This window comes from Mus pahari, chromosome 12 (genome assembly GCF_900095145.1).
Source record: "Mus pahari chromosome 12, PAHARI_EIJ_v1.1, whole genome shotgun sequence".
NCBI lineage: Eukaryota > Metazoa > Chordata > Mammalia > Rodentia > Muridae > Mus > Mus pahari.
The window spans coordinates 33,745,626-33,757,702 of record NC_034601.1 but is presented as its reverse complement, the minus strand read 5'-3'; the positions used below and the strand labels follow the sequence as shown (position 1 = coordinate 33,757,702).

The following is a 12,077-nucleotide window of genomic DNA, read 5'->3' as shown; positions in this document are numbered from 1 at the left end:
CACAAACTCTCACTCACATTCTCACCTGGATATACACACTCACTGACATAGACTCACATTCTCTCACACACACACACTCAAACTCTCACACACTCACATGAATACACACTCTCATTCACTGACATACACACACTCACTGATATATACACACTCACATTCTCTCTCTCTCTCTCTCTCTCTCTCTCTCTCACACACACACACACACACACACACACACACACATGCACTGGAACCTTTCAGTCTCCTCTACCCCTTTCAACGCTCTCTTTACACTACTACTTCACTAGACACTTGGCACTTCCTAGTGTCCCCTGCCTGTTCCCTTACCTTCATGTGCCATGGGACCTAGAAATTGGCTAGATTTCCTCTATGCTCTGCACGGCTCCTCTTCTATCTCTTCCCTTGATTGGCTCCCTGTTTAAAAACTTGAGGTCCATGCTATCAGCCTGGGGTCTCCTTGTTATAGTTATTTATCAACCATACTGCACACAGTCACTCTCCCGCCTCCCTCCTAGGGATTTCAGTATCACCACTGTGCCCCTGCCATTCGTGATCTAATCATCCTGTCCAAGATGAGGCTTCACACACCCCATGGGGACTCAGACAACATCTGTTCTGTCGATTCCTTGTCTTCCTGCATTCCGTAGATCTCCTCCCTCACCTCAGCCACCTTTCTCCATGGCAAAAGCCAGCATGTCATCACCAGTAACTGTGCCACCCACTTTCTGACATTTCTGACATTGGCTCTAACATCCTCACATCATTGTTTTGTCCCATTGGGACCTCTAATCAATTGCCCATGTTTTCATTTCCCAACACCCTTTCCTGCTTCCTCTTATAACCTTCGCTCTCTGCTGGCTCCTTTACGCCATTGTGAATCTACTTTCATCTTTCCTACACAGTCACTATGAAGTTAATACAGTTTTTGCCCACTTCTCCCCTAAGGGCTAAATATTTCTGAGAAAAGTACCCCAGCCATGCTAATTTAACTATAAAGCTCACATAGGCACTCTCTCTCCTGGTGCATTTTCCAAGAAATCTGCTTTGTCACTATTGCATAGATTTCCATTTTTTTTGCCTCTGCAAAACTACTCCCCACCCTCAGTCATGGCTACACCTCATGCCTTAAGAATATAGAAGCAAAGAGAGGCCCCTTGGTCTTGCAAACTTTATATGACCCAGCACAAGGCAAGGCCTGGGCCAAGTAGTGGGAGTGGGTGGGTAGGGGAGCAGGGGTGGGGGTGGGGTATAGGGAACTTCAGGGATAGCATTTGAAATGTAAATAAAGAAAATAAAAAAAAAAAAAGAATATAGAAGCAATCAGTTGGGATACATTCCTTCTCTCTCCCAGCTATCTGCCCATTTATCCACGTTTGTCTGCAGCCAAGACAGACACACTGCCCCACACCCAAGTCGCTGGCTTCCATTCCAAGTTCCTCTCCTTTTCTTCGGCTTACTCTGCTCTGACTCATCAGCCTGCAAGATGATCCTCTAGAACCCTGCCCGATAGTCACCCATTATGCAGTTCTAACTCATGACAAGTCTCAGAAGAGAAACCCGTGCCTGCTGCTTATATTTTCACACTTTCAGCTGCTCTTGGCCAAGTGCAATTGGCTTCTGACCACAACACTCTACTTCCATGACACATGCAACGGTTACTGGTCCCTCCCATCCTGCCAACTGCAATGGTCATGTTTTGTCCCTATTAACTCATTGCCCCTGAGACACACCAATTAAAACACAGAAGGGGGCGCTAGAGAGATGGACACAGACTGAGAGGCTGGAGAGATGGACACAGAATGAGGGGCTAGAGAGAAGGGCACAGGATAGGGGCTGGAAAGATGGCTCACTTAGTCAAACACCTGCTGCGCAACCGTGAGAACCACAATTTAATCCCTAGCACCTATATAAAAAGCTGTATATGGGGATGTGTGTCCATAATCCTGGTGTGGAAAAGGCTAAGACAGGGAGGGGTTCCTGAGACTCACTGGTGAGCTCCAGTTCCAGTGAGAAATCTGTCTCAGAAAATAATGTGGACAGATTGAGAATGACACTTGACATCAAGCTCTGGCCTTCACATGTACGTGTGTGTGTGTGTGTGTGTGTGTGTGTGTGTGTGTGTGCACAAACACAAAATCACATGCACACACATACATACAAGCACACATACACACATTTACAAACATGCACACACACATATACACATGCGCACACATACACATAAACATACATACACACATGCACATACACACACACACAGTGCAGAATGAATCTTTTTCCTGGTTAGCTATTTCCCATATCTAAATGGCAAAATGGTACATCATTTCAAGATGATCTTTGCCCTCAGAATTCCTTGGTCATCTTTATTATAAAAACTGGGAGAGGCCTGTAAGTTTTATTTCTTCCCTGAAACATTTTGGCAGAATTTATGATAAGGGATCATAAATATGGATTTTACTGCCTTTCTCTTCAGTTGTGTTCAGAGTACCAGGGCATCCGCTGTGTATATGTTGACCTCCTTTTCTTACGTAGAGAGACAGCTGTGCGCCACCAGGTCTGAAATATTTTTTCCAGTTTACTTTCCCCCTTTATAAAAAGAATGCACAGTTACTCTAGGAAAATACGATGAATATAGAAAAACATGAATAATTGCTAATAATTTATTTACTACTAAAACTTTCTGTTTTGTGATTTTAAATAATTATAGTTCTCTCGTGATGTATCTTTCTATAAATATTAATAATAATTAATGCCTGTTAAGAGTTTACTATGAGCTGTATCAAGTACATTATCTATATTGACACACTTGATCTTCACAAAGACTCTACAAAGTAGGTACTATGTTCATTTCATATTTACAATCAAAAGAAATAAGGCTTAGAGTGTGGTTCTCAACCTTCCTAATTCTGTGACTCTTTATTTAGTACAGTTCCTCATGTTGTGGTGACCTCTCCCCAGCCATAAAATTACTTTTGGTGCTACTTTATAACCATAATGAATCACAATGTAAATATCTGATATACATGATATCTGATATGTGACCCTATGAAAGGGTCATTGATCCCGAAGTGGTCATGACACACAAGTTGAGAACCACTGCCTTACAGACTTAAAGTAATGAGCCCATTCATGGCTGGTAAAGAAATCAACATAAAAACATTGTTGGAAACTTAGAAAAACCTTGAGCTCCAGGCTGGAAATATTTGAGTACTGTAGGATATAATATGCTTTTGAATATTTTCTCCACAAAGCCTTGGTTGTGACATTGGTGGCTTTGGTGTGGACCATAACGATAACTTTGTGTCTCTCATCCTCCGGCAGGACCACTGCTGTGGTGTAAACGGTCCGTCAGACTGGCAGAAATACACCTCCGCCTTCCGGGTGGAGAATAATGATGCTGACTACCCCTGGCCTCGGCAGTGCTGTGTCATGAACAAGCTTAATGAGCCTCTCAACCTGGATGCTTGCAAACTTGGGGTGCCTGGTTATTACCACAGTCAGGTGAGCTGTCTCCCCTCTGATGAGCTAGCAGAAAGCGCTGCCACTCCTTATGAAGAAAACAATAGTCAGCTGTGAGTAGACTCTGTAAGGAATTCTTCATGCTTCCCCTAATCCTTATGTCATTGTCTTCCTTCTCTGTTAGTACACTGGGGGCGGGGGGGTGCTCATTTCAAATTGTTGCAAATTCACTTTTAGTAAAAAATTACTGTGACATGAAGACTTCCGTAGCACTAACCAGTTTTGTATAAATGAAGACAGTCTGTGTAGTGTTTAGAAATGGTTTTTCTGAGAAATATTTGCATTAGACGAAGGCTTGCAAAATGTAGATTGGAAGGGATGCTATACAAAAGAATATGATTTAATCCCCAAACAGTGACAACTGCTGAGGTCAGAAGTGACAAAGGGCAGTGTCAAGCAATATCAGATTGGTGGTTTGGGCTGAGGGTTTTGCAAAAGTGCCTCTGAGCTGATGAAGGCAACCCAAGGGTGATCATGAAACTTTTATTGAGGCCCTCCTGAGCTCCAGATGTTGTGCCATGTGTCATGTGCCACACACAGACTGCCATGCTCCTGATGCTCAAATGTCAGTGCTGGCTGTACCCTGTAGTCTGTACCTGAGGAATGGAGTGAGAGATGCTCACTGGGGCCTTGTCCAAGCTCACACAATTAGTAAATGGCTGTTAGGTTTCAACCCCAAGCCATATAGCTTCAGAGCAGAGATGCCACACCAATTAAGGCTTGGAAACAGAACCCCCCCCCAAAGTTTTGGTGAGCACGCTCGCACCCCTATAGGTGGCATCTGCTGATACAGCACACTGAAATGTTCTGTCCTGCTTTGGGTGTGGTCATTGTGAGGAAGCCTAGCCGTATGTGGGTTTGTCAAATAATTGAGAAGCATCAGGCTTTTCCCTACAGAAGTAAATGCTACAAACCACACATTTAGAGTAAAAGACACCATTGTTACACCTGGCAGGATAGCTGGACTACAGTTGGATGCTTTAATTCACAAAGGATAAGGCAGTGATCGACTGGTTTCGTAGCAGTGTCTGGAGCATCTGTCACTGAACTGTACAGCCGCCTTGTTATGGCGTCACTTCAGTCAGTTATGTTCATCAGTAATAAAGATTAAACAGACTGCTTACAATCACTATAAAATGCAACTATCACTCAAACTACTCATAAAATGTTTTCAGCAGTTCCATATCAGGAGTCTCTCATACAAACCCTTCTTTCTTAAATTACAGTCACGCATGAACAGTGTCTTCTCTCTAAAGGGGACAAAAAAAGGCCCACCTTCCAATGATGGCATAATTTATCATCCCTCTACCATAACACTAGCTGAGAAAATCAACTAAAACCACCTACTCAAGTTTAGCTAGCAAGTTTGAAAGGGAAACTCAAATTAAGTCCCCCTCCCCCTTTTTCTGTCTTTGGACCTCCATACCCATCCTGACACCTTCCTTTGGCCTCCTGCCTTTGGTGTCTCCATCGCCACTCAGCTGAATGAAAGCATAAACCATCACTGCTTAGACCCACTCTTCAACCAAGTTCCTTCATCCCTGCCATTTCTTCCCTTCCTTTCTGTCCCTTACTCCATTTGCTCCCACTTCCTCAATCGTAAGCCCACCTATCTATCTTTCTGACTCTCCCTACCCCAATCCCCCAGATTCCCACACATCTCCACTGTCTGACATATAGGTGCTGCAAATTCCACTCCAACAATCCTTTGCTGTAGAGCATAAAACCTGCCCCATACTTACTATATACTTGCTGTTGCTTTTACACTTATCCTGTCCAAGCATTTCCATGAGCTCCCTTGAGGACTGCATTACTCAGTTCCGGATCTTCAGTACTTAGCATAATGCCTGGCACAGAGTAGGCACTCAATAAATGGTGGGTGGCTGAATAAGTGAATGAAGGAGTGAATGACTCCTCTTTGCATAGCCACATTGAAGCTTTTCAACACCTATGACACACCAGTGTTGCTATAGCTGTAAAAACTAACAAAACCAGGAAAGTCAGCCTAAGTATAGTATAGAGGGTTGAACACACACACACACACACACACACACACACACACACACACATACACACATANAGAGAGAGAGAGAGAGAGAGAGAGAGAGAGAGAGAGAGAGAGAGAGAGAGAGAAAGAGAGAGAAAGAAAGGGGGCCAGGGAGTGGGAACTTAAGCTTCACCATTAGCCTTGAAAATGCTACATGCAAATCCTGATGATGTCACCTCAAGAATATTAACATATAATCAGAGAGTAAAGTCCCAATAAAACGATTAGCATCCTGGAAGCTCAATCATGAGGTGAAAACTGGGGATTTTGACTGTGAGTCCCATAAAGACAAGAGGCCTTTCTGGATTGCCCCAGCTAAGTGCCCTACTTAGTAACCCTGCACTTGGCACAAACTGGCTGTTATATATAATATTAGATTAATAATTTCCTCCCAAGATTTTCAAGAGGATGGATGTGTTCTGAGTATTTCAAGTGGAGGTTGTAATCACTACTTAGTATCTTTCATTAAGTCTGCTTGTTTTGTTTGTTTATTCATTCACTTGTTCACTTAAGACAGAATATTGTTCTGTAGCTCAGGATGGCTCTCAATTCTTTGTGTAGCCCTGAATGACCTTAAACTCATTATTACGTAGCTAGGACTGGCTTTGAACTTGTAACCCTCTTGCTTGATCATCCTGAATGCCGGAACCACAAGCAATCATTCCGTAAATTATCACTAGGTATCTACTACATGCCAGGCTCTAGAATTCAACAATTAACAAGATAAAAATTCACTACCCTTGTGGAGGTCACATCCTATTATAAGTGACAAATTGTAAACACGCTGCACACAAGGGCCCAGTCAAGTGCCAAGTAGTGTGGTAAGTGTCAGGAGCAGAGATAAAGCAGGGTTTGTGAGTGGGGTTTTTTCCTGTGGCTGTCCAGAGAGAATTTGTTGAGAGGACATCTGCAAAGTTCTGAATTATGTGCAGAGATGAGGAACTGAAGTGTTAGAGAACACTTCTCAGCAAAGAAAGCAGCCCGTGCAAAGACCAGAGCATCCTTAGCATTTTGGAGGAAATTCAAAGAGGCCAGCCTTATGAAGCTGGAATGATTGCAAGATGTCTAGAAGGGATGGAGAGGCCTAGACCTAGTGGGTGGAGTCAGATGTGCTAGGCTTTGTCCCCTGATTAACTGAATCCTTACCACAGGAGGAGGCCCATGCTTGCTCTTCCTGGAGATGAGCTTTAACCCTTCAATGAAGCCCTAGAGGGAACAAAGTGGTACAAGGGCGACTTGGGAGTGTTTGTATTTGTGATATGCTTTTAAATAGACCCTAAAAGGATTTGCATAAGTGTTGAAAATTAGGTAAAGAAATTAAGGAAAATTCCAGAAGTTTTCATTTGGGCATCCTGCAATGAAAAAAAGAGTAAAGGTTTTGTGGGGGTAGGGTGGGAAACGGCACAGAGCTATTTACAAAAGGGAGGATCCTGGGAGACAGAAAGAGAGCATCTAGTGTATACCTGTAGCCACTGGGTGGAGCCAACCCAGGATAATTGTTGAAATTTGCTGGCAAATCTAGCACACTTGCCTCTGGGCCTTTTGGTGCATGGAATCAGCATGAATTCTACATCTCCTGGGCGTTATTCCCTGTGATCCCCCAAGGTTACGGCTGAGTCTCTCAGATGGCAGCGTTGCCTGGTTGTCAGCTGGACTCTGCTGGCCCTTGATTTGTCAGGAATCAGCTTTCCCACTCAGTTCTTATCTCTGCTCTGGATTCTCCTCATTGATGGAGCTCATACTGTCTTACCAGGGCTGCTATCAACTGATCTCCGGACCAATGGACCGGCATGCCTGGGGAGTTGCCTGGTTTGGATTTGCCATCCTCTGCTGGACTGTGAGTATCCACAGCACATTTTATTTCAGAAAGGGACAATAAGGAGAGAACTTGAGAAGGTCCCCAGCTATTTCAGCCACCCTAGAAAGTCTGTAAAACTAGATTTTCAGCTAAGATAGTCAGGAAACTTCTCTCACCAGACCAAGGACACCTTGAGGTGTGGAATGCCAACTTCCCTGCTGGACAACTGTATTTTAATATACAATGGATTTTTTTAAATCATAGAGAATATTTTTAAAGATATGTAATCAACAAAGTGTAAAACAACCAGTAGCTTTTGTTGTTGCATAGAAGACAATACCAGAGAAAACGTCCCGCTTCTTCTTTCCCCACAAAGGGTATAACAGGACAGAATACAGTGGGCACTAGTGCAGTGTAGTCCACCTGCCTCTGCTCTCCCTGAGACTTGACCTTACACTGCTTTTGTGCTGCCAGAGCCCATGTTAAAAAATCAAACCAAAACAAACCACTGAACTATTCTTGACCTCATTGACCCCTGAAGGGCGCTTGTGTAGTATGCTTTAAAAAGTGCTGAGTGAGAGGGTACAAATGGGGGAGGAGAGAGAAAGCTGTGTCCCCCAGGAAGTGGTTTATGATCGCTCTTAGGACTTCTTCATCTCTGTTGTGAAACGATATCCCTGTGACATATTTGATGCGTCAGAGGCAGAGAGCCAGCTGCTCTTTGTTCCTCCGTGCCTAGCATAGCACATAGTAAGAGCTCAGTAATTTACTAAATGAATTTACTAGACAACAGGGAGGTGTCTATCTGAGCAGGAACTACTGGACATTTAAAGGCTTTTGAATACCATGGAGCTGCCAACCAACACTGTATTCACATATCGAATTCTAAATTATAGATATTGCAAATATCTCCTGAAGTTCAGCAGAGGGGAGGGATGAGAGCAAACGATATGGAAGGTCTGCTGTTGATGAGACACCATGTCAGATAGTCTTTATATGAAACCCCTCAAGAGCAGTAGGTAGGTATATCTGCCCATCCAGGAACCATGCTTGAGAAGAACTCCTAGACATACCAGAGGGCTTACTCAGAGGGCTTTCCTGTAAGGCTTGATAAGGAATACTCTAAAGTCCATTGGGTCCTATGGATTTGGATAGTTACTTATCTTCCCTGTACTTCCGGCTCTTCCGGGAGCTTTGAAGACAGATATGCCCGATTCACATAATCCTTAGTAAATATTAGGCTCAGTTGTTATTTCATTATCTTACTCACAGCCCTAGATCTGAAGTAGAGAGAGGAGATAGGAAGTTTGTTTATAGATACCGAGACTGGGGCTCGGGAAAGCCAGATGGCGTGGCTAGGACCCTCGGAAGTAGATGGCAGACCTGAGACAGCTCGGACATTCCAACTCCATCCGTGAGTGAGAGGTCTTAGGGGTCTGTGGTGCTCTTCAGAGGCAGTCATGCAAAGCTGGCAAACATATTAGGAGGTTAGGGAAGTCCCGTGGAAGAAAAAGTTTTAAGATTAGGAGAAAGGGGACCCAATGGCTGAACTCCGTTGGTAGAGCCCCTGCCTCGTATGCCCCAAACCCCGAGTTAGATCCCAGCACTAAATAAGCCAAGCATGGTTGCACGTGCCTATAGCCTCGTAACTTGGAAGTTGGCATCAGAAGGTCATCCTTGGCTATATAGAAAGCTCAGGGCCAGCCTAGGCTCTGTGAGAACCCATCTCAAAAATAAATAAATAAAAATGAAGAGGATAGATCATCCAAGTAGTCTCTGACTGAGAATAGAAGCACACTGGAGACAACTTAGAGAGAAGAATTTCCCCAAGGCTATTTCAGTATGGAGATGAGAAGCGCGCTTGAGAAATCAGAGAGACTATGTGGGAAGTGGGGTGGGAGCCTGGGGAATGGGGGATGGAGAGATCGCTCTGAGCGGCAGGATATAGACGCAATGCTCTGGATCAGAGTGAGCATCGGGCCCTTGAGATTGTCATCGCCTAAATTACTACTAGAAACCCCGTGTCCCCTAAGCCTGAATGGAAGGAACATAATTGTTTTATATTAAAGTAGGGTTTTTTTTTTTGTTTTTGTTTTTTTTGTTTTGTTTTGTTTTTGTTTTTGTTTTTTTGTTTTTTGTTTTTTTTGATATCTTAATTCTTTGTTTTCCTCTCTTCCCCATTCTAGTTTTGGGTTCTCCTGGGCACCATGTTCTACTGGAGCAGAATCGAATATTAAGCACACACAGTGTCTCCACCATACCTCCCTCCCTGGGTGACTCTGAATTTGGTGCTGGAACCTGCTGTTTCATGACACACCCTCTGTGTGCTCCGCCCCGTGACTCCTGCTTGTCTCTCTCAAATGCCAGTTCCGGTGGAATAGGCTTCCTTTAGGCTCTCAAGATGCTGCAATCCTTAGCAGAAATATTTCTCATCCTTGCCTAAATTCCACAACGTATTTATATACTATAAGACAGAAAGTGTACTATATATGTACTATATTTAATGTAGTACTTACATGTACTATATAAGAGAAAAATTTGGAGAGTGGAGATGACTCTCATTCCTGTCTATGTTTAATGTGGGAGCACAGTGATATTCAAAGGAGCCTGCCTCACCATTCATTGTAAGCTCTGTCTGTTTTGAGTAGCAAATTCAAGAAACACTATTTTCCTCAGCCTTGCAGGACTTTTGTTTGTCACTGTGTAGGCTGGGGGAGGGGGGTTGCCCTGTGAAGGAGGAGGACATTGCAGAGTCATGCCTTACTCTGCCTCTAGTTCTGCTGTGACTTCTGCCTGCAGTGTTCCTCACACCTTTGGATGCCTTTAGTCTCCAGGACAACCCTTGATTTTCGTTTAACAAAGTGTTCAGACTTCCTCTCATGCCCTGTGGAGTGATGTGCATTTATCAACCCCACTCTCTGTTCATTGAGTATATGGAAACTTTGGGGACATCGACCATGCCCATTTTACATCAGCTCAGTCTTTTCCCCTCAGAGGTTTCAACCGGAAACACTTCTCAAACCGCGGGATCCATGCCAGCTATTCAAACAAGTGATTTATAGGGTCTTTTGTTTGCTGTCAAAATAGTTTGCTCACATTAAGGATCCCGAAGGAAGTCCTGACAAGTCACCGTTTGTTTGCCTATCCATAAATAAAGGAGTCCATAAAATACGCTCCCTTTCTTTGATTTCAACGGGCCCTGCATAAGTCGAAATAAACGGGGTTTCCAACAGAAGAGCCCCAACTGCAGGGGTTACAATGGCGGAAGTGGGAGACATGGACCAGTAGGTGCCTGATGGCTGGTGCACTGCCCAGATGGACAGGGAATGAATGATTCGCTAGAATTCTGTTTCCTTTGCTTTTCCTTCCTGCGTTGACCTTTGAAGCTATTGCTCTTTGTAATTGGAGGCAACATATCTGATGTCAATAGCCATCCGTGTTCCTTATATAGCAAACACACACCCATCACTTAGGAAGACTCAACACGGGTACTAGAGGCCTTGCCTCACCCGGACCCCGTGATTAGGCAGAACACTGGGGTAGAAGAGGGATCAGAGAGGAGGACTGGACTCCCCTGTGGCAGAAGTATGGTCTCTGCTCCTCAAAATATCGTGCCTCCAACCCTCCACCTCCTTTTGTCTCTTCTGAAGAAGACATTGTAGGTAACAGGATAAATAACACCTGCCTTGGGCAAGAGGATCCACGTGGTTCTTTAGAGGGGGAAGGAGAAGATTGGAATGAGTTTTTCTGTCTAGCGCCTTTAATCTATATTATATACCCAAGCTTCACTCATGCTAGGCAAACCCTTTATCCACTAAGTTGCATTCCCTACCTCCTGGGATGTTTGGCTTTTCATCATTTACTAGGTTTTCCAATAAGTTCCACGAGCTGAGTGATTCCTGCCCAGTCCAACCCTACTCCTGCCTTCCGGCCAGAGCTTTATGCTCCAAATCCTTCTCTCTTACAAAACCCTGATTTCTTTGTGACTGGATCTCAGCCTCAGAAGCACAGTATACAGAGTTCCAGCCCCATCACCCACAGGAACCAGTTTTGCTCCTCCCCAAACCAAAGAAGGATGGTAAACCCAGCCATCACATTGGCCAGGGGCAATGCTGAAAAGGGACAAGCATCAGTCTCCCTCTGCAGAGGGCTGAGCTGTGACCGTTGGCACTATTCTCTTTAGGTCATCCAGCAATTTCTTCACTGCTGCTGCACACTCCCATCCTGTTCGTTTCCCTGGAGCCCCAGGCTTCTTTCTCCTCTCCAAGATCCTGGAATTGGAAATGGGGTGGCAAGCCTGAGGTCCCAGGCCCCAGCTCAGCAGTGTCCAGGTGGAGCCCTCATAAAACAGGGAGAGGAGAGAGAAGAGAGGGCCTGACTCTGAGGGCCCGGAGGGGGGGCTGCACTGGTTAAAAACCACCCAGATATACAATTGGTGAAACGTTCCTTTTCTTAGCAATTACCACTGAAACACACACTAACTCTGGGATGCAGGGTTAACTGACTGCAACATAGACATATCACCTTGGTTCTGGGTGACCTTATCTTTTCCAAGACTAACTCTAACCATAAGCCTAACCTAAACACCTAAGCCCTAACCCTAATCCATAAGCGTAACCCTAACAGTAACCCTAAGCTCTAACCCTACACCCTAATCCCCAACGTTAACCCTAACCCTAATCCTAAACCCTAACCCTAAACCCTAATCCCTAA

The 12,077-nt window shown here is 44.4% G+C and overlaps 1 protein-coding gene across 1 annotated transcript in view; it reads left to right on the top strand.

Annotated features, from left to right (window-relative positions):
- Upk1b (uroplakin 1B) overlaps positions 1 to 10,535 on the top strand; it is a 15,795-nt gene extending 5,260 nt beyond the window's left edge. Inside the window, exons 5-7 of the mRNA XM_029544654.1 lie at positions 3,322 to 3,501; positions 7,320 to 7,403; positions 9,551 to 10,535. Coding sequence (XP_029400514.1) covers positions 3,322 to 3,501; positions 7,320 to 7,403; positions 9,551 to 9,601 — 315 coding nt within the window. The 3' untranslated portion in view covers positions 9,602 to 10,535. The remainder of the gene's footprint in view (positions 1 to 3,321; positions 3,502 to 7,319; positions 7,404 to 9,550) is intronic.
- Positions 10,536 to 12,077: the final 1,542 nt, after the last annotated feature.